Raw genomic sequence first — 23,250 nt, 5'->3', positions numbered from 1 at the left:
TTTGAATGAGCTGCACATTGTATAGCAGTTTCCTCAACCTCTACTGAAGGCTGTCACCGGCCATGCAGTTTTATAAGCCAAGCTGTAGACAGATTAATAGAAAGGACAGTGTCATCAACATGCCAGTCAGACCACAGGCAGCATGGAAGGAATTGGAGAGGGAAAGTAAAGAGAGGTGTGAAGACACTGACCACATAGCATGACTTAGATAACATACAAATAATGAATCATACTGCTTCTAAGGATGTCTGATCCAGCATAATAAAAAATATTTTTTTCCTTTCAAAAATATTGAAAGGAAAAAAAATCAAGTCCAGCTGTTAGTACAACAGCTTCATGCTTGCCAACTAGTAAGTACGAATCTGCAGGTGGACAGTATTCACAAAGTCATGGCGAAACAGTGACAATTTTCACACGAAACAAAAAATGGTTCATTTGTTCCCTTGGTAGGAGTTAAAATGCATTAACAGCAACTATTAGAAAATATATAAATGGAGTCAGCCGAGTTTAGATTAAAAACAAGCGCGGGACAAAAAACAGCTGAATGCTGTCAAAAACTCTAGAGGCTGGTGGTCTGATTGGATCTACAATTTTGGATCTGTTCTTGGAGAAGGTGAGACAGCAGTTCTTATTATTTATATAAAACACATGCAATAGCAGAATATATTTAGTAAGATTTGTATAATCCATTTATATTAAGGATAACATGTAAACTTCATAAATTTTACCAGAAGTATCAGTTAAAACATTAAGTTCCTTTCACTCTAGCCTTGTCTATGTTTACAGATACCCTATATAAAGTTAAAAAGCCAAAGTAATTATTTCCTAAGATATATTGCTCTGCTAATATAGCCTGTACACTTACAATTCATATATAAAACAGTCCTATTTCTGTGAACACATTCAACCATTCACTTTGCACAAGGAATTTTCTAACCTAATGTGTAAACATGACCAATTCAGTGAAGTTATTTGATTTTCCTTCTTTTCTGGATAATGTTTTGAAACATGACAGTAAGAGGAAGGTAATTCAGTAACTACCACCACTGGTGTTTGTACACAAATACTGTGGATGACATGCAACTTGTTAATTTCTATTTTCCTTTCGTTATTAACAGAGATGGCAGTAAGATTAATTGCAATTATGTATTTGATGAATCCTTGATACTACAGCATAATAAAGATGTAGGATTGCACTTAATCTATACTGGATACATCTAACTACCCATGTTAGTCTATAGAGAAGAACATTTCAATTTTTATTATATATAAAGGAAAAGTGACATCATTATTGAAATGGCTGCACAAAAAAATGTCTAGCTGAAGCAAGAGGAGAAATATAAGGATACATCTTGTTAATGTCATATCCAACAATATTTAGTCTCATTAAGACTCAAAATCTTGATGTGGTATAGAGAAGTAAAAGCACTTGCTCAAGTAATTCTCTTTCACAAAAAGTTCATCTACCTATCACAAATCCCAATTAGCAGGACATGCATGCATCCTCTCCAACAAAAACCCATTTTATAGGAAGATAAAAATATCCGTGGTCTTATACTTTGATGTTTGCACATACTTGTGCACAGTAGCCTCAAGTTCATTTGCAATCACACATTTGTGGAAATTGAATGGTAAGTACAAGTGCGAAATTGCATGGATAAGTGAGGAGAAGGAAAACAGGGTAAAACAGGAAATAATTATTTCCAGTCTGCTGAAAATAATAAAATTGTTTGGAATGTGCACAATTCAAAAAGCTTTCAGATTCCTCCATATAAGTATTCTTTGTGAATGAATAGTACTATTTAATTTAATCACTAATTGCCCATTCAAACATATCTTAAGTCTATTTTTCTTTTACTGGTAGAAACAGCTACTGTTCAGACCTTTCTACAGTGCGCTGGGCTTGGCCGCACGCTACTAACCTCACAACAGGCACTCTTCCAAAACCAGAGAGGAGAGAAGAGGCAACACTGCATCTCCCAGCCAAAAGTGATTTATGGGATTGATTCTGTTTTTTAAACACTGCGGACTGCAAGACACTGCAATACCACAGTTATGCCTGTATAATGCCTGTATAATATAGGTTATGCCTGTATCTGATACGGATAAAGCTGGAATACTTTGAAATCTGGTTTCTACTTCAGGCTGGAATATTTTGAATCAGGAAACTGTGGGGAGAAAAATTAGTACAGAAGAAGAAAAAAGAAGAAAACACTTTCTGTACAATTGCTAGCATTAATATATTTTAAGAGCATGATCTAGGCCGCTTTCCTGCAGAAGGAAGTTTGTGCAAAGAAGTGGAGGTCAAGCCTAGAGTGATACGGTTCACTGAATGACCAAATAGAGGTTTACATATTTCCTTTATGGCTGCTGGCACTGGTTTCGGCCTAGAAGCCTCTAATGAACAAAGAGAGCTCTGATCCCTTCTGGAACCATTCATATGTGATTAAGATCCAACAATACAGCACTTTGATCCACTGGGCTACAGAAGGATTGGATGTTTCCTGAAGGAGTCATTTCGGGTTAAAGTGGAGAAGAAGAAAAGACGACGGGAATTTTCCTGATCAGGTCAGTCTAACTGAGACAGCGCTTCTCTCACATCTAATGTGCATTGTACTCTTTTGAAGCTTTGGAAAGATGACAGGTGACTGAGGTAGGAAAAGAAGAGAGAACTGTGGAAACAATGTCTCTAATTTAAATATCAACAAATACAAATAATAAGTTTGCTTTCTGAAGATAGCATGAGATCTACTTTCAAGAGAAGGAAACTGAGTTAGCTGTTGCAAGCGATACTTCAACAAGTGAGAATTATCATTCTAGGAAGTTGGATACTCTCTTCCCCAGGTATGTTTGAAAAGGTTGCAGCATCATAGTCACAAATATACACTCTTCCTCACTCTGATATAGCTGAAAACAGCAGGAGACGTAGGGGTAGGTCTATTAAAAAATCTGTAAGAATGAACACCTGGTTCCTTGAAAGTAATCTTTCTATCTTGACACCAATGTACTTCACATAACCCAAGAGAATTAAAGACCTGTTTGAAGTTAGAAGAGCATGCACATGACACACCATTTGCAGGAGTATTTACTTTTTTCATCAGGCATCAGTATTAAGCACAGGTGATGGATTCAGATCCACAGGAATAAACAGAGGCTGGAATGTCTAGACTACCAGGAAAGCATAACACAGGTGTGACAGCTCTCCCCAGCTATCACATTCCAACATTTTCAGTATAAACTAAGTAACTTCCATCATCTGTTGACATAAAAGCAGAAGAGGGAAAACATATTTGGCTTTGTCTACTACAAATGTCTGCTCTTAACAATTTATTTTGGAAGCTAACTCTCCTTTTCATATTTGGGTTGGATGCTTCCAAGTCCACCTGGGGATGGTTCAGCTCTCTGGCTATCCAGCAAAACTGTTCATTTCAGAAAGCATATTAAACCTCTGTTAATGTTTTAGCCAGGCTGGTCATATTTTAATGCTTTTTATATGACTGTCTTACCAGACAGCGGGTTATTTTTTTCCCAGAAGAAAACAGTATTGGTCATATAGACTTTAATATCTTGAACTCCTTGTCAGAGTGTGCATACTATGATTTCTCACATCCAAATGAAGAAAAAATTGCTATCTTTTGCTCAGCTGATTCTAAATCAGCAACACTGAATCAGCCCAGCAGCCAACTACCAACAAAAGTCAGCATGAAAGCGCAGGGAATCTACATGGTGGCAAGGCCAAAACTAAAATCCCATCAGCATTTGTCACAACAGGGAGTTTGCTACCAATCCAGTACAATAAAGTACAATAAAGTCTAGCACACACTGTACACTACTCAATTTTACAGAGGTCCAATTTCAAATGTATATTAAATAAATCTTGGACTATTGCATTTTTGTATGCAAACAAAGCAATTAAAATGTTCCTTAAAATTTCTTAAGGCAGGACCACAGTTAAAATACATGAAACAAGCATTTTGCATTAGTGTGTTAATTCAGCATTGATAAGCAGGTTTCCACCAATTCTGAAAAACACAGTTTAAGAGAAAGATGAAACTTGCTTTGGAAAACTTAGCTGCAGCTTTATGCTTAAACTGCTTCTCTGAGTACTGCTTCCAACTACGGTAACTATATGAGTTAAAATTGGTTTCAAAAGAGCATAACTATTCCTGCTCTTGAATATCTTTCAAAGTGTAGATGATTTATAACACAACAATATCAGAATCATCTACTAAACTTCAGTGTCAGCAGCACGATAGCATGCCTTCTGAAATGTCATTGCTTTTTTATTTTTTATTTTTCACCATAGTCATAACAGCTTTGTCACTCTGTATGATTAAACTGTGGCTTTGCTGAAAGTTGGAGCATAGTCACACTTTATTACTTCCAACAATTACTTCATCAGCATAATCTACCACTTAGAAAAATAATTTTAAAATAATGGTTTTGAAAACAAAGCAAAAAGCACAAGAAATTCAGCACATACCTGTACTTCTAAAGATTCACAAGCCACTTCCCAAAAATCTGTTTATTCCAACATGTACTAGTTTTATTCAAATAAATAAAAAGATATTTTGTATTGATTTATTTAAAAATATAATTATGCCACAAATGTAAAGTATATTTCTTAGACTGAATTTTTGGCTACATAAAATCACTGATATTTCTACAGAAGTATTAACACAATCAAACGATTATATGGAAGTGATATAAATGCACTTTACCTGCTTTGCAATTAAACAAAAAGTTTTATTACCTCATCACACATCTATAGTGTCATCATCAGTGGAAAGCTTCTCAGTAAAATCTTCCTCAGTAACTAACGTATGAAAATTGCTACTGTGATTTCACCTGTTTAGCAAAATATAGTAAATCTCAAATCGATCTTATAATTTTCATCAACTGATCAAAAATTTATTACAACACTTCTGCTATTAAAAATCCATGTAACAGAGACATAACAGAGACAATTTAACAAATCCATTAGACCAGCACAAATACAATGTTTTTGAAACTGTGGAATCATAGACAAGAAATTATTCCCTCTGGACTAACTAACAATGGGCTGTTCTCTAGGACTGATTTGCAAGTACACAGATGGGAAAGAGTCTGGACGACAGCACTCTCCCATGACATTTATGATGTTGCAGTTCATTAAGTACTCGATGATACTACTGCTAAGAGCACAACACACTCTGGCAAAGCCAGAAAACCTCCTCAGTGGACTCTAGTGCTCAGCTGATCAGATAAAGCCCTGCTGTTATTGACCCTGTTTACAATTAACAACAAAGTCACAGATTTTAAAGGCAGGTCAGCAGTTGGGTCAGCTGCTAGTTACTCGCAACCTGCAAGAGGAACCTGGCACTGAGTGACACCTGTGCTTTTGACACTCATTCTACCTCCACACATACACTTGATGGAGTGCTAGAGTATGGCTGTACATCAGCACATTTAGGAGGACTCATTTTTTTCAGAACTGTCTGCACTGCAAAAACACCCTGCATATAACAGTGAGCTAATCAATTTAAAATAATGCCATTATATCCTGAGTTTTTGAAAGTCTGTTTTGTTCCCGGTGACCAAGAAAACAATCTTTCATCATTAGCTTTCAAAGAAAAAGATGAACTTAGATTCTGTGGCTGCACATTACGATGCCGTATTGCATCTGTACAGTTACACCTAGTTTCTTGATCAGGTTTTCCCAGAAAGCCTTGCTGCTTCCCTCCTGTCTGACGTTCAAAGTCAGTGGTGAAGGATCACCCTCTTTGCTTTCACCAGCCAGCTGGAGAAAAGGGGGCAAACTTTCTCTCTATATATTATATATATGCTCCATTAGGAACATATGAAGACAAAGGGAAAGACACAGAACTCAAAGCAGAAAGCATCTGGATCATGATTAGTTTTCTTTGCTGTTGTTTGCAAAAGGCTGATAACAGGTGGTGTCACAAATGAACTGTATCTTCCTTTAAAACTATTCTTGCACCTCCACTCCTTTTCCTCATCTTTTCAGGAGTCATTTGAAAGGCTTCACTCCATAATATCTATGTTTCAAGACACAATCCAGATGTGCAAAAATTTTTTTTTCTGCAGATTGTACTGAAGTGTTAATACAGTGCCGTACCACTCTGTGTCTTTCAGACCCACCTTAATCTGAAAAAGCTTCAAAGTGAACACAGATATTATTCATGCTAGTACAAGAATATTGCTACCAATTGCATGTCACTATATTATTCATTCTAGTTCAACAATACCACTACCAATTGCAAATCAACATCATGACAACCCCTGAAAACATTGTTAACAAAGCCATATGGTAACATTTACCATTGTCATATCCAGTTATATGGATCTACTAGTCAGTTAACAATATGTCTAGAATCATATACCATAGTCCAAAAGAAGATAAAATATTCAAAGTATGGCTTCAGTAAGATTAAATTTCAGACCCAGGAATTTATTACTTTTTAATTTTTTTAAACACAACCACTGAGCATTATAAGTTCAGCAAATCTGGTTTATTTACTTCCTGAAGTATTTAAGGGCATACTTTCATTTTATATTTCAGCTATCACTTAAACAGGAAAAGATCATCTCCAGAATGATACAAATTAAGGTTTAATTAAGACACAAGCAGAACTGTTGGATTTTATAAGGCTTTCACCAGAATCCTATTTGATATTAGAGAGCAACAAAGGAAATGTCATATATACATGTTCATGCCCAGTTTAACAGATGAAGAGTACAAAGTATATATCAAAATCCTCAGATTGGCAAGTTGCTTCAAGTGTTCGATACTTATTTGTGAGCAGTCCCATTCAGGTGAGTAAATATTTCACTTCTGACTTATAGGTAGTTTTTTCCAATTCTTCCCTCCCACCCCCATTCCAAGCTTCTTGGAATAATCTAGGTAATGGCTAGCCATAAGAAAAACAAAACTTCTTTTTTGGAACTGACACCAGCTCAGACTTGTTCTTTTCTAAGTCTATGCCTTGGAGAAGCTCAGGAAATGTGTTACTTCTACACAGAAACTATCTCCTCCATAGAGATCCTAAAATAGTTTCAGTTATGAATGGGCTATGGCAGCACCTGGATTTGCCACGTTTTGTGACCCCAGATAGGGAATGAGGCAGCTGAGTTGCTGAAGAGCTGTGACTACATTTTGGCTTTCCTTATACCCTTTTCTTTTTGAAAACATGGGAATTATTAGTGCTTGTTCTCTAGTTATTCACTAAATTCCATGTAAAGGAGTGATTACATCCAGGCTCTCATTATCTTGCCAGAAGTTAAGACTTCCAAGGCAAGTAAGAATAGAAAGAGGTGCAGAGAGCTGGCTGCTCGTAAGAGAAAGACAACCTGTCCTTCTTTAGATCAAATATTGGGATGCAGTAAATTACAGTAATATGGAATTATAAATAATTTTCATTTTCTCTTCTCCAGTAAATACTGGAATATGTTAGCACTCTTTCTTATCGATAACTCTACTTTTTCATTTCTTTGTGATATTACTACAAAAGGTGCTAATTTTCTTTTTCAGCTCAGTTTGAATTTTCAAATTTTGGGGGTTTAGAGGAGAGTAAGATGAAATTTTGTTGACAAATGCATTCCTCATACTTATGAGTAGGTTTATGTATAAAGAACCGCAACATGAGCAACAAATTTTGTCCTACTACAGCACATTTACAGCTGTATTGGTAGTCAGAGTGCTATGTATTTGCCACATGTGAAGCTGTTCAAAGCATAACTGAGACTTCTCTTTGGCACAAAGCCATGAAGATACAAAACCTATTAACAGTGCATCATGACTGTGAATTAAAGAATCCTGTCGAACCATAAACCGTCTAGAAAGAAAATTAGAAAAATAATAAAATTTGATCAGAGAGTTAATATATTTTTATTAGTGCCTGGCAGCACACTAGTAATAGACCATTTAAATGTGCACAGCAATATAACTGACTTGTGTCAGATGCACAGTCGTGAAAAAGTCTGCAGACAGTTGAGTATTTATAGCTAATAAAAAAAAAAAAAAAGAACCTGACTAGACTTAGCATAGATTTTCTCTGTATTTCTCAAGTTGATATTCTCTGAAGCCTGGAGATTATCAAAATGAATTAAAATATTACAGATTGCTTCCAGGGTATCAGTGATGATAATTAAGGAGCATGAGCTGCTAGGAAACTAGAATTTCACTTTTAAACCCCAAACTACCTATAAAGCTCAAAACAGCCCTGATCCTCCTCAGACTCTGTATAAACAAGATAAAAATAGCTGTTCCTTGCACAGAAGATTTACCCTATCCAGGAGATGAATGCAGTCAGCTTGTGCTATGACTCTGCTAGTGGCTGCAAAAGGTAATATTTCTAAGTATGTCTGGCCCATTAGTCAAGAGCATTATAGCAAGTCTCGGGAATAAAATTACTGCCTTTTCTCATAATGTACTATAAAATGAATATAAAGAATTTTGTAAAGTGGCCTTTATACTTCCTCAAACACTTCAGTCCCGAGAAGTCAGATTTTTATGGATGTAGAAAGTCCTATATTAAAATACAGAAAAAAAAAAATAATCAAGGGTTTTAAGTAGTTCCAGGCTCCTTTTCTGTCTTTCCAATTTATCTTCTGTGGTAATAACACAGCTAATACTAATTCATTTTAGATACTGATGCGTTTAGGAAGAATGGGAACAAAGTGTTTATGAACTTGAAAATTCTCCGCATAAATACAAAAAAAAGCATCAGAACATTACCTGACTATTGGAAACATTAACGGTACGTTTTTGTTGTTCTCCTTCCCCACTAAAATGGTCTTATTATATAATAGTTATTTATATACACATACAGAATTTGAAGATAGAAAGGAAAAATATCAAAGAAAAAGAAGAAAATACACATGGCCCATTTATACCTCCCCATTCCTACCCTTCTCCTCAGCTGAGCGCCTGTCCTGCTCTTACCTTGCCCTGATCTTTCAAATCCACCCAACTGGACAAAGCCATCTGCTGCAGCACCACAGCCCACAAGAACAGGAATAGCATGGAGAACCACAGCATCACTGAGCCCACAGGCTGTTTTCTCATGACTGCTGAAAACGTGTCTAAGAGCCAGGTCATACTGCCTTCCGTCTCCCACAGAACAGATTGTAGTGACTCAGGATCTTGCTGGTCAAAAGAAGTCAGCCAGGCCAACCTGCCTCTTTCATACATGGAATGAACTCATTCCCCTTACGGTCACTCTGCAAATCCTATTTTCAAAGCATTTAAATATGTTCTGATGTGCTTTATGGCAGACAAAATCAAAACTTCAGGACATTCCATGGGATCAGACATGCATGATTTCTAAGGACCTCTCCAATCCAAGGCATTCTACAGTTCTATGAGATGATTCCGGGACAACTGGGAGAAGAGAATGATTTTTGGTAATGTGTTTGCTCCTAACAATGCTTCATTAAGCTATACAAAAAAAAAAACTAGATGTATCACAAACACATTTTTCTTTGCTACTTACAAAACCTGGAGTCCAGTCCTAACACCTTGCTGCATTAAAAAAATAAATTCTAGATCAGAAAATTATGTACACATTTATGTGAGTCAATTTCTTGAGAAGATTGTGAGAATGATACAGAGAATGGAGATTGCCATTGCTGAAGACAGAACATCTTTAAGTAATAAAAATGCGTAAAGTCCAAAACAGAAAAACTTAAATGAAATTACGCTGTATGCTTCCTTTTTGTTCTTCTTCTTCCTGTGTAATAGAAACTATTCTGACACTTACAGGAAAAAAGATCTTGATATACTGAACTTTTCTTGTTTTCTTCTCATTCTCTCCCTAAATATACACACACACACAAAACTAGCAGAATAGTAAAAAAGCTCAAACAACTTCTCAGGCATTTTAAAAACCACTCAAAAAGAGCAAGATACCAGCTGAAGTTGATGGAGGGACATTGCTACTGCTGTTTAACACAGATGGAACTTAGACATGATATCTTCATAGAGAAAGACAGCTACAAGTGCATAAGCAATATATTAAAGGTAATATGTAGACTTAAAAAAAAAAATAAGATTAAGATATGAAGCACTGCTAGCTGACCTGAACATATCAGGAAATAGGGTAAAGGTGTTCATCTCAGACAAGTGCAAAGCACTGTGGAGGTTGTATATCAGAAAACAAAGTTCTCGCTCCAGTGCAGAGATCTGAGTTCTACAAGGTACCCAGTTGCTGACCTGTAGTTTTCTGCTTTTAAAGGCAAAAATGACAATGTGCTAATGACAATAGAAGCTTAATATTGCATTTACCAACCAAATAAACAGCATGGGACACAGAATGACAAACTTACAGTTTATAGGCTGCAAGTGAAAAGTTAGTCTTATTAGTCACTAAAGTTAGTTAATAGATTGCTGCAGCTGGAGGCTCATTCTCTTCTACTGCTGGAGGATCAGGATGTGGGACCAAGTCCAACTCAGGACTACCATGGAGTATAGTAAGAGGGATTGTGGCATAACTGGAAGACTGAAACCGGACAGCTACTGTGCTGCTCAAGCAATTATTTCTGGATATTAGTCTTTTATGACTTTCTGCAGTCACAAATCTCAAGCTCAGAGGAGTTTTTTTTTCCATTTTAAGGGCCCTCATGTTTCAAAGCATAGACTCTGAAAAGGAGTACTAAGTCTCAGCATTTATCACAAACTGTTGTGATGATGAGAAAGAACTGAGGAAGAATTCATAGAAATTGTGTCCTCCCTAGCTCCTCTTGAGGGCAACAAGAAATTCAACTGCAACCATTCAAAGTGGATTTACAAACTGCTCATAGAACGGTACCGTACAGCTGAGGGCAAAGTCTTCCAGCTGAGGAAAAAGCTTTTAGATGGAAAGAAAGAAATGTCAACCTGAAGAAACCAGGATTTTCTGATGGGAATATCCTGACAGAAACGCTAACAATGTAGTATGTGAGACATCTTTTTTTTATTAAGAGTTCAGTAGACTCATTTAAATTTTTTTGCATGGAAAAGAAACAGATAAACATACACAGAAAATACACAAAAAGAATACCACCCGTGAAATGAACAAAGCAACTATCTTAAAAAACTCAACTACAGACATGAAAGCCAAAATTTCCTACATATTCTAACCTCCAGGCACTGATTTGTTGAAGTTGTTAGCATTTCATGGAAATTTCCAGTTTCTAACAAAGTGCCTACTGAGTTTTTGATGGATAATGTTTAACACAGAAAAGTTCTTCCAGTGCCAGGCCCCATCCTACTTCATGTTCCCCAGCTACTCGCCTCCCATCTGCACCTCAGTCCAGCATTACTTGATCCCAGGTGCAGCACTGGCATTTTCCTTGGTTGAATGTCAATGATTGCCCAATGCTCCAATGTCTCTAGATCCTTCTGCAAGGCTTCTCAACCCTGCAAACAGCCAGCAGCATCTGCCACTTTAGTGTCAGCAGCAAATTTGCTGAGGATTCACCCAGATTCAGGTCCTGCATCCAGATCATTGATTAAAATGTTGCCCTAGAACTGAGCCCTGGGGAATACCACCAGTGACTGCCTGCCAGCCAGATGTAACGCCATTTATTACATCCTTCTGAGATACACTGTTCAGCTAGTTCATCACCCAGCAACGTGTGAACCTGTTTATCTCACAGTTGAACAATCTGCCCAGAAGAATGCCACAGAGCATCAAAGGCCTTACTAAACTCCAGAAAGATTTAATCTACCACCTTCCCTTCATTCACCTTATCAGAGAAGGAGACAAAATTACTGATAACTCAGAGTAACTATAAACATGCTGAGGAGCTTTAAGAGGTGGGACCTTTGTGGGATCTTCTAGTATTTCTATAAAAACCTTTGCTGAATCAAGGCTTACTAAGAAACCCTACTAACAGCCACTCCACAAAAGAATCCTTGCTGCATCTTGCTCTCTTTTCTTAACCCAGAAGTATTTGCATGCCCTTCAGCCTTCCTAATGGCCCATTTTTTGCCCTTGACATTTGGCACTAAGCTCCATGAAGAACATACTTCACAAGGACACTGCAGAAAAAGCTGCAGGAGGAGGCTGACTTCATGGAATGTCAAGGGCACAGCATGAAGTTTCACCAACTTACAACGTCAAAAGTCATCAGCAATGAATTTAGACCAGACTTTTCAAATGAGAAGGCTACAGTTTGATTCCTAACCCAGATAACAGAATCACAGGATCATAGGGATTGGAAGAGACCTCCAGAGATCATCAAGTCCAACCCCCCTGCCAAAGCAGGTTCCTTACTCCCGGTCGCACAAGCAGGTGTCCAGGCGGGTCTTGAACATCTCCAGAGAAGGAGACTCCACCACCTCCCTGGGCAGCCTGTTCCAGTGCTCCGTCACCTCACTGTAAAGAAATTCTTGCACACATTTGTGCAGAACTTCCTATGCTGCAGGTTCTGGCCATTTTCCCTTGTCCTGTCTCCACACATTGCTGAAAGAGTCCGGCCTCACAACTCTGCCCCCCACACCTTAGATATTCATAGACCTGGATCAGGTCTCCTCTCAGTCTTCTTTTCTCAAGGCTGAACAGACCCAGTTCACTTAACCTTTCTTCATAGTGGAGATGCTCCAGGCCCTTCACCATCTTTGTGGCCCTAAGATGCTTGAGCAGTTTGCAGAGGTGATGAGACCTTGCAAAATTTAGTGTTCTGGGACTCAAACGTCATTAAAACGTAAAGCCATTTTGAAATGCCTAAATATAAATTACTTAACTAAACTTCAGAATGGACCAACAAATCCCTTGTTTTAATATTTTTATGATATGATTATATATTTTTATGATTTATGAGAAAACTGAAATTAGAGATTATTTTATTCCAAGTAAATGACCAACGAGATATTCCAAAACTATGCAGTGACCTTTTATAGCAGTATGCTGCCTCAACACTGTATCTATCTGAAACCAAATTTCAAGTATCCAGAAAGCTATGTTCAAAAGTGTTCTGTTGCTCTTGGAAACAGATAGTTTGAAGCATGGAAAACAGAAAAAAAAAAAGCACTGATACTCCTTTATATATACAGTTTTGGATCATTTTATCTCTCCCAATTGAGATTTTTGTGGGAATATGATTGTAAATCATTCAGGGAAAAAAAAAAAAACAAAAAACAACAACAACACACACACACACACACACAAAACACCAACATCTCCATAGATGGTCAAATCACCCTACAGCTGAAATAAATCCACACAAAGCCTAAAAATAAAACAGGAATTATGCATCCAACTAACATGAGTGTTATCTATTACAAAGAGAAAAAGAATGCAGCTTAGAGTGAATGCAAACCATAGCATGCTTAAAAGGGAGACCACACCATCCTGCACGATAGCGACTGATGATGTATGAGCAACAGCTACAACTACAAAACATGAACATGTAGAATCCCTCTAGATGCAGTTCCACACAAAACTTCACTCTAACTGGTCACAGCCATTTGCTGTTGGTGCAAAAGATTAGCAGGGAAACAGAACATGACTGACAGAAGTTTGCTGGAAGCATAAGCCCTCTCTCCCACGTACAACCCAGATCCTGTGCAGCCTACTTCTGGAAGCCATGTACACAGGGCAGAACCTTAGTACAGGTTCCAAAAAGCAACTTAGCTATTTCTCAAAAAAAATCCAAAGCTGAAGAATGAATTCCTGTGGAACAGAAAGGCACTTCTTAATGTGGCAATACTGACCAGCAAAAATAACCTGTCAACAATCATCTGTTTCTGACATGGTATCAGGATGAATCTGTAATCAATTATGTGGCAGAAGAATGATAGGCATATAAGGTGAGAAAAATTGCCTCTTAAAAACAATATTAATGGACCTAAAGTAGGCATATTCCTACATGATTTTATAAACATTTATCTACATATTCAAAGAATGAACTATTACTTTAGGTTAGAGAATGGGATTTTTTATCCTTCATACAAGAATTCACATCTATCTAAATTAAAAAGCTTTTCACGGATCTAAGATGGAAAATGCTCCCCCTCCTACAATTCAAATCTTGTATTATAAATAATACCAATTTACATACATCTATAGATAACCAAAATAATCATATACCATATAACAGAAGGCACCTGGAATATTTGTAAAATTTCTAACAAATTGCCAACTTAGGATAGTCCACATACATTTGCTTCACTTTCATCAGCCAAAAAATGTGATACAATGAGTATATGGTGCCTACTGTTATTTCTTTATTCATATTTGCAACTGGAATTATCAAACATTTTATTAGGAAAAATGTTTAAAACAAGTTTTGGAGAGAAGCAATTTGTTCAGTGTTTTTCACCACATCTGTTTCCTCTTACATAAACAGTACACAATATGTCACAAATGACTGAAGTTCAATGAAGGAAAATTAGACATCTAAAAACAAATACAGACGCATCAGACCGATCTAGTTAAACAAGACTGCATGTTGTAATGTTTTATTTATTTATTTTTCCTAGCTAAGTTTCTTAGACTCTGTGTTTTACTTGGTGAAATTATCTACCTGTTCATGATTATGGGTTACAAAGAATCACTGAACTGCACAGGTTGGAAGGGACCTCAGGAGATCACTGAATCCAACTCCTGCTAAAGCTTCCCTCCAATAGGTTGCACAGGTAGGTATTCAGTCGGGTCTTGAATGTCTCCATAGGAGATTCCACAACCTCTCTGGGCAAGTTGTTCCAGTGCTCCATCACCCTTACCATAAAGAAGTTCTTCTATATGCTTGTGTGGATCTTCCTATGTTCAAGTTTTAGGTCATTGCTCCTTGTCCTGTCGCTACACACCAACAAGAAGAGCCTGGCCACATCCATTTGCCTCCCACTTCCATTTACATATTTATTAATATTAATCCGTCCCCATCTCAGATTTCTTTTCCCCAGGCTGAACAGACCCACTCAGCCTTTCCTCATATGGGAGATGCTCCGGGCCCTTTATCATCTTTATCGCCCTCTACTGGACTCCTTCTAGTAGATCCATGTCCTTTCTGAAGTGAAGAGCCCAGAACTGGACAGTACATTCTAAATGCAGCCTCATCAGGGCAAAGTAGAGGAGAATAATCAACTCCTTTGACCTGCTGGCCACAGTCTTTTTAATGCAGTATACCGTTGACCAGGATGCCATTTTAACTTGTGCATCATACATACCTATTTTATGCAGTGGCTGAAAAGTAAAAATAGTCATCAAGCAGATAGTGAAGCCACTATTCAGACAAGTGCAGGTACCTCGCTGTCACTCTGTGTACTCATGTTTCACTACTAGCAACTCCATGAGATATTTCTCTTATATGAACTGAACCTATACAAATCCAGTGAAGAATACAAATACAATTTTGGAGAAACTAAACACAAATTAATGAAGACAGACTAGGAATAATGTTACAAAATTTAAAAAGTTGCTCTAAATTTTGACCAATAAACAAGACATGAAATAGACCCCCTCATTAAGAGTAGATTATCCTGTTTTGCATATCAAAATACCCACATTGTACCACTGTTCATAAAATATGATGTTAGTCATCTTCCAAAGCAATGTCTTTAGAAATGTTTTTTGAGTGTGTTCAGTAATCAGAAGCCATCTTTGCAAAAATGCAAGTCCACAGTGACAAATCTCCAAGAATCTCTCATTTTCTCTAAACACAGGAAGCAATGCTGGAATGTCTGAGAAGATCACAGGAAGAAGGATGCTCATGGCAACACGGGAGAAGTCTCAGTCAGAGAAAGAGCACCCTAGAATACGGGCAACTCCAACGACAGAAATACATTATGCATCATCTCCCATTAAAAAAAAAATAACAAAGTAGAATTTCCTATGTAGTACCTGAATGTAAGTGTATAAATTTATATGTAAATACAAATTAAAAGCAAACCTTATAAAATCAGATTTATAGATCCAATCATTTATGAACAGGAAGATTACAATAAATGACAGAAGTTTTCATTAACCGATTCGTTTAATCAAAAGTGCAATCAAACCAAGAACACTGACAAACACACCTTGGGACTCCACTCCTGTCACACACAAAGGACAAACTGGTTCCATGAAACAAAGTGACGAATCAGAACTTTGGTTTTCAACATTTTAAAGGGAAAAATAAGATATAACCTGAAAGAACAGAAGGGCATTAAAGGTTTGTTCTTTTTAAGCAAGGAAACAAGCCAACCACATGATGTTAGGAAATAAAAATAAGACAGTAAAAAACATGAAGGTAAGTATTGATCTGTAGAAGCCAATTGCAGGTTTCTACCAACACAAATTTTAAAAATTACAGCAGGACAGGTAGGCCAAAAGCATCAAGAGCTGTACGTCCCTGAGCTTCATGGGAAGACTGTGATGTTGAGACAAAATAATTGATACTGCGATGCGGCGCAGCTCAGGCTGTTAGACATGAACATTTTTGCAGGCAATGAGGAAACATTCCTCAGATACAGAACGCCAGTAATCAGACTGTTGCATGATGAGCACATCAGCTTTTAGGTTTCTATCATATACCATCCTGCCTTGTATTACTGTTACACTGCTCAAAAACAATAGTAGCATGTGCTTTAACCTTGTACTCCAGATAGGGGGCTGTTAGATTTGACTTTCAGAGGATTACTAAGTGCAGGATACTCAGAATAGTGTAAGCAGCCATAAATAATTCAAACATCACTCAGAGATACCAAAATATATCCACAGCTGAGCTACAAACCGAAGTGGAGGAACTCCACTACACAAAACACCCTTTGTAGAAAGCAAACCTCAGACCTCCCAAACTTCCTGGTTGTTCTTCCCTTCACTTAAGGTATAAGAAGAAAAAAGAAAAAAAAAAACCAAAATGTTTTAAATTTACAGACTGTTAGTGGGTTTCTTAGCAGTCAGCTCTGGGTTATTTATGGGGAGATTATTTTCATATGATGGATAACAGAAGTAAACTGAGTTTATGTAAAGCATTATGTATGAAGTGAGACTAAATCTTACACTGTTTTCACCAACAACAGACTTGGGAATCAATGAGATTAGAAACATTAAGGTATAAAAGAAGCCCATGTGATCTTAGTATCTCTGTAAGCAGCAGGTGTGGGCCAAAAGTATTGCTCTGCTGGAGGTATCATCGCCAGACCATAGCATGGATTTGCTTATGGCATTCTTTGGCTGTACGTCTCCCACATTTTGATTTCTTTCTAGTTTTGGCTGGTGCACAGAAAACGGCAGAAAAATTTAAGAAGACTGAAAATCCATGGCTGACAGAGATGTTCAGGAACAATAAAGGGCTCAAAACGGTGTTAAGAGTCCAACTTTCTTCCCTTGCGTATTTTCCTGCTCCTGTTCAACTTGTTCCTCTAATTCCCAATTGATTTTTCAGCACAGTTTAACATCATAGGTTTTGTGATTTACAAGGTTGTTTTTCCCTGCAGAACTTTTTTTTTTTTTTCAAAACGCATCATGAAATGATACCTGTACAATCTAGAATTTTGATTTTTAAAAGCTCACCTAGGAATCATTAGAAATGACTACCTTGATTTTTCAAGAGCACCCCTGAGGATACAGGATCAGTGAGTACTCTGTTTTAAAATACTGTTTATTAGTTTTGTCAAGCTAACTCTTGTTGTGCTACTGTGAATTGTTTGGGATGAATTCATTTTGCTTGGTTATCCAATTCCCAGCAAAAGGGAATGGACATTTTGTTTCCCTGGCTGTAGTGTACAGACCATACTTATTTTGACCCGTATTTTTGAAATATCATTTCTCAAATCGTCAAAAGCCTGGAAAATTCAGCGCACTATGAACAAATTTATTAAAACTTTTGAAAAAATACACCTTTGCTGAAAGTGGTGTGGTATAATAAATAACTGCTGAATGTTTAGTCTTCAGCTAAACAGAATAGCTTCTCGTGTACTAGGAAGAGACAGTGGCATGTTTCAGCAATGCACTTTCTAAAGCCTTTGTATCACCATGAAGCATTTGGCTAAGTATCAATGCAATGAGATCAGACTGAAGTTCATTGAGTTACACAGTGATCTCATTTATCGTTGTTTTTGGAAGACAAGGTTAGGTAGGCTATATTTTCATACTAACATCTGCAGAGCATTCCAAAATCCTGGCATAGCCAATGACATGTAAGTTCCCAGTCTTGTGATTTATCCTCCTCCAGTACACATAAATTAGTGTGCATAGATGGAATCCTGTCACTTCAACTAAAGTATATAATGTAAAATAATTTTAGCTGACAGATTTTTTTCTTCACCTGTTTTTAAAAAATTAATTTACAAGTCATTATGATTTTATTCAGCATTAAATCCGTAGACATTCTCCACTCATCTATTTGGCAGAAATTAAGACTGGAAAAAGCTCAGTAGGAACCACAGAGCATTCTCTTATTAAATCTGTGTTCAGCAAGCAGAACTATACATGATATATACTGAATAAGAATTGAACAAGATCATGTTTGACCATAAAGCACTGGGGTTTTACTGAGGTTACAGTTAGGTGCTCCTTCTATATAACGGTAGATTCTACCCTTCCTTCAGATTGGTCAGCACTATTCAAGTCAGTCTGTGCAAACAATTTGACTACAGCCCTTTCATGAGAAACATTAGAAGTTTTCATGAGTGTATATCACTTGCAATGCTTTTAGTTCAATTATATTCTTCATGGGAAGAATATTCAAATTGGGATGAATAAATTTGGAACAAATACATCTGTCAAAAAACAAAATTTACCATGGTGTCCCACACAATCCAGGGAAATAAGAAACAGAATATTCTTCCACCATACTTCCCAGCAGAGCTGAACATCAAAATATCTTCCCCTGCAGTTTATACAAAGGCCAGACAGAGGCAAATGCTCAAAGTATGACATTAGCCATGCTGGAGCTATTAATGGAATAAATGCAGCAGTCAAAGACCCTCTCAACATAAAAGCATCACTCTCTCCCATCTCTGGAACTTTGCCCAAATCACAGTCATATTTTCGTATTTGTCAGGTTTTTTTTTTCCCCTGAAATCAAAGGCCTTTCTTCATAAGAGTAAATAAAAATTAAGTGTTCTTTCTGTGCTTCAAAGTAAAATGATTTCAGTAATGATGCACACAGGGCAGTGTGCATCTTTCTAAGGAAAGATATACTGTTTCAGTTTCAATTTAAAATTTTGTGTTGCTTCAGAATTAAAAACAGTAGGAAATGTAATTACAGAGAAATTAATTTCTTATTAGAGAATTGGGTGGTTTTTTTCCGTTATCTACCTCTATGTTTGAAAAGGGACATATTTAGTACTTAATAATTACATATTAGCACATAATTAGTATTCAGAGAGAGCCTTTATAATGTAAATATACGTGAAGCGTTTACAAATCTTGAACAGTCTTGCCCAGAAACCCAGGAAGCCAACCTTAGCCTGGGCTGCATCAAAAGCAGGGTGAGGGAGGTGATCCTGCCCTTCTACTCTGCTCTGATGAAGCCTCACCTGGAGTACTGCATCCAGACATGGAGTATGCAGTGCAGGAGAGATGCAGACGTGTTGGAATGCGTCCAAAGACGGGCCGCAAAATGATCCAAGGGACAGAACACCTCTCCTATGAAGACAAGCTGAGAATGCTGGGGACATGCACCCTGGAGAAGAGAAGGCTGTGGGGAGATCTGAGAGCAGCCTTTCAGTATCTAAAGGGGGACTGTAGGAAAGAAGGGGACAGACTCTTTAGCACAGTCTGTTGTGATGGGACAAGGGGAAATGGTTTCAAGCTAAATAAGGGAAGATTTAGATAGGATGTAAAGAAGTTTTTTACCATCAAGGTGGTGAGGCACTGGAATGGTTGCCCTAAGAGATGGTGGAAGCCCCATTTTTGGAGACATTCAGTGTCAGGCTGGATCAGGTTTGAGCAACCTGGTGGAGCTGTCCTTGTTCACTGCAGGGGAGCTGGACTAGATGTGCTTAGAAGGTTTGCTCTGACTCAAACAATTCCATGATTCTATGAAAATGAAGTTAAACACTTGGAATGCTAACTAGACTTAGCATTAAAATCCATTCTGCGGGAAAAGTGACTGAACTAGAAAGGATAGTTACGTCAATTATTGCTTTGACAAACTCAGGTGTGTTACATACAAACCACTGAGTTTCTGCACAAATCTCAGTTTTTATTGAACTAGTACCAAACTTCAAGCAAGTTATCTCATCTAGTTTCGAAAATTGTAGAAGCTTCAACATGGGAACAAGTTACTGTGGAACAAAGAGTTACTATGCATCATGCCGACAATTCATGCAGTTATCCTGGCCCATGACAAATTCAAGATAGTTTACATCCTCTGAGAACTAAGCTCATTCAAATTACTTTGTGTTTTCTGAAGGCTACGTAGGCATGTGCTACCAGCATGAATGAACTAACATGTAGTAAGTTCCATCACAATTTGATATTTTCCCAAGCCCTAACTGTAGCATGGGAAATTATTTCTGTCATTAGTACCGTCACCATCACTTGAAGATTCCTTTTCTATTCAAAATCTTCCATGTACATACTTGCTGATGACAGTACAGTCACTTCTCAATGTTTTATTCGACTAAGAAAGAGACAGCTTCTTATCTTACCTAATGTCAAGGGATTTTACTGTATCTCAAATCGTTTACTCCAACACTTGACTCTATAAAGCTGGATCAAGATCTGTTAGAAATGGGGACAAAAGTCTCTAGTAAGTATATGGGCCTACGAAGACAATGCTTTCTTCAGCTCAATTATGAATGGCAGTGGCAAGCTTTGGTGTTCAAAGTAAGACCTGCTGTCATCTTGCCCAAGGAAATCTGCTGTCCTAAGGCAAAGCTAAAGCATCAGAGAGAAGATAGAAATGCCAAAGTTACAAACCGTACCTCACTTTCCCTGTGCCATGTTTCATCTTACCACGATTACCTATCAAGTGAAATTATAAGCTTCAGATATATTCTTCATTTTCTAACTAATCTCTCTGCTGAAGGAAAAAGAAATGTGTTGCTGGCGTACAGTAGACCTCCAAATTTATTTCAGATTCCTTTTCCACATACTGCAACAGTGAGCTATTTTCCATCCTCCCACTCTCACCCAGAAGCGATGTCTGCTTGTCACTTAGCTGCTCAGGAGAGAGATAAGTAGTAACAAGTTGTTGATCTCAATATTTAATTTATTGCCAAGTCGAAGCAATAAGCAAAATTCTATTTGACTATGAGCATTTGGCAGATTAAACACCACCATTACCAGTCCAGTACCCTTCAAGTGTAACTTAACCACACCTTACAGCTCTTTTGCTTTATGCCGCAAGCCTTTACATAATGAATGTCTAATGAAGCTGCAATTTCTCTACACCGGCCTAGATATGCAGATCACTTGACATAATACAGTTGAACTGTTTCTTGTTCGCTAAATCTTCAATTCTTCTTTACTACTAGCAAATTTGTAGTACACTTGGCGACATACTACCACCAAGGCTGACCAGTTTAGCTTTTCTTATGCACATATCTTTTTGGAGCCTAAAGTCAGTGCTCTCCATTGACACAAGGGCAAAATAATGTTCTGTAACTCAAAGACTTCCAGAACATACCCCAGTGTGTGAGTACAAGACTTGGGCAACACATACTATGGGTTTTGTAAGGATTTATCAACAGTTACACACCTCTTTCAGTCCCAGATCTTCCATCAGGGGAGTGCAATGTCAACTGTTCTCATAAACTGGGAATATTTACAGATATGGGTCATTATTTTTGATAATTTCCTTCGAAGTCATAGATGGTTTCAGCCCTAACAGAGCAAGAGACTATATTTTTAAATGATTACTGTTTCATCCTTTCTGAAAGATGTGTCTGTTAATGGACATTATTTTTGGTTTGAACTAAAGAATGACATTCACATGAGAGTTCAAAAGCTTATTATTATTAGGTGAGTTTCCAATACTAATTTTACATTTTAATAATAAGATTGAAGCTGCAGTTCAATTCGTAGAGTTCTCAGCAGGTCACAAAATCGCAGTACAGACTGTTTTTCTGCTTTCTGGACTAAAGCTAAGCTCATTCATATTTGCAAAATAAATTTATAACAGAACATGACTGTGAGCAAATATCTATTAATACTTTTAACCTGTAGAAATTTTCGCCAGATCTGATATGAAGGCAGACTCAGTATTGTTAACGGTGTACACTTCTCAGTTCGATTGTGGAAAAATTAAAGCTGAGGTCCACATCATCTCTGCTAGTTTTTCTCATCCAGTAATCAATTCATGAAGATAAAAATAGGGACAATGAGAAAACTGAAGTGCAACACTGATGGAACACTGCCAGTAACTACTCTTCTTTAAGCTCAGATCTTTTGTTCAAGCTCTCCTGTTGCTTACTGCTAGAACTAACTGCCTAGACAAGTTCCAAGCCTTGAGGTATTCTCCAGGCCAAAGACAATATTTTAAATACTACTGCAAAAACACCAACAGCATTATTAACTTATGATTATACCTAGAATCTCAGGATATTTGTTGATTTTTTTTTTTTTCACACCTCAGTTTGCAGAGTCGCGCAATATCAAGAAAAACTCGCCTGCTGAATTAAATGAAAAGCATTGTTGGAGATGCGGCCAGTTATATAGTCAGGCTACCCCATGTTCCTTCCAGCTATGGTTAAAAAAGGGATTAAAATTCAGATCAGTACAATGCATAATTCAAATATCTAACTACAAGCAGACAAAAGAGGTTCGCACTAAACAGTGCTCAGCTCTCAGTCTCCTACAAAAATACAGATGGAAAAATGTTTTTTTGGCCATTGCTGCTACTTGATCATTGCCAACTTTTAGGAATCTAGCAAAATTCTTAGCTCATGAATACTTCACCAAATTTTCTGGTCGTTTTCCTTAAACTAGAACCATTATTTTCTTTCTTTTCTTTTGACTGAGCTTCTGCCAGACAACTTACTTTTGTGCATCAACCAGCCCTCAAAAATACAGTGACAGACTGCTCAGACCATCTCAAAAGAAAAAAGCTCATGTTGATAGGATTCTGACAGCAACAAGCCTGTAGCTCTCTATTCCTGATGGATTTCAAGTGCCAGGAGAGTTCCCCTAAGAGAAAAGAACTTCTTCAAACTCCCTGGGGGAGTGTTTTGCAGGAAAGGAACAGCTGAAATCAGATTTGTCCACTGAACCAAAAGTACTAAAAGGCTGTTCGAACACTGTAACAAACACAAGAAGTACGGCACAGCCAAGTAACTTTACTTTATAAATCATATCGTTTTCATTTCCTGAATTCATAAGCACAGTGATGCAATAA

At 37.4% G+C, this 23,250-nt stretch overlaps 1 protein-coding gene across 6 annotated transcripts in view; it reads right to left on the bottom strand.

Annotated features, from left to right (window-relative positions):
- The window catches only part of ARL15 (ADP ribosylation factor like GTPase 15), a 223,726-nt gene that overhangs the window by 15,138 nt on the left and 185,338 nt on the right, over window positions 1–23,250 (bottom strand). The window contains exon 6 of one of the 6 annotated variants that reach the window (XM_042875452.1): window positions 22,526–22,599. The exons of the other annotated variants lie outside the window; for them this stretch is intronic. Coding sequence (XP_042731386.1) covers window positions 22,567–22,599 — 33 coding nt within the window. The 3' untranslated portion in view covers window positions 22,526–22,566. Of the gene's footprint in view, window positions 1–22,525; window positions 22,600–23,250 lie in introns of those variants that run through there. 6 annotated transcript variants of the gene reach the window in all.

The sequence above is a fragment of the Lagopus leucura genome, unplaced genomic scaffold, assembly GCF_019238085.1.
Source record: "Lagopus leucura isolate 7727_CA_CO unplaced genomic scaffold, USGS_WTPT01 Super-Scaffold_100014, whole genome shotgun sequence".
Taxonomy (NCBI): domain Eukaryota; kingdom Metazoa; phylum Chordata; class Aves; order Galliformes; family Phasianidae; genus Lagopus; species Lagopus leucura.
The sequence above is the reverse complement of the archived record's forward strand: the minus strand, read 5'-3'. Positions and strand labels throughout refer to the sequence as shown.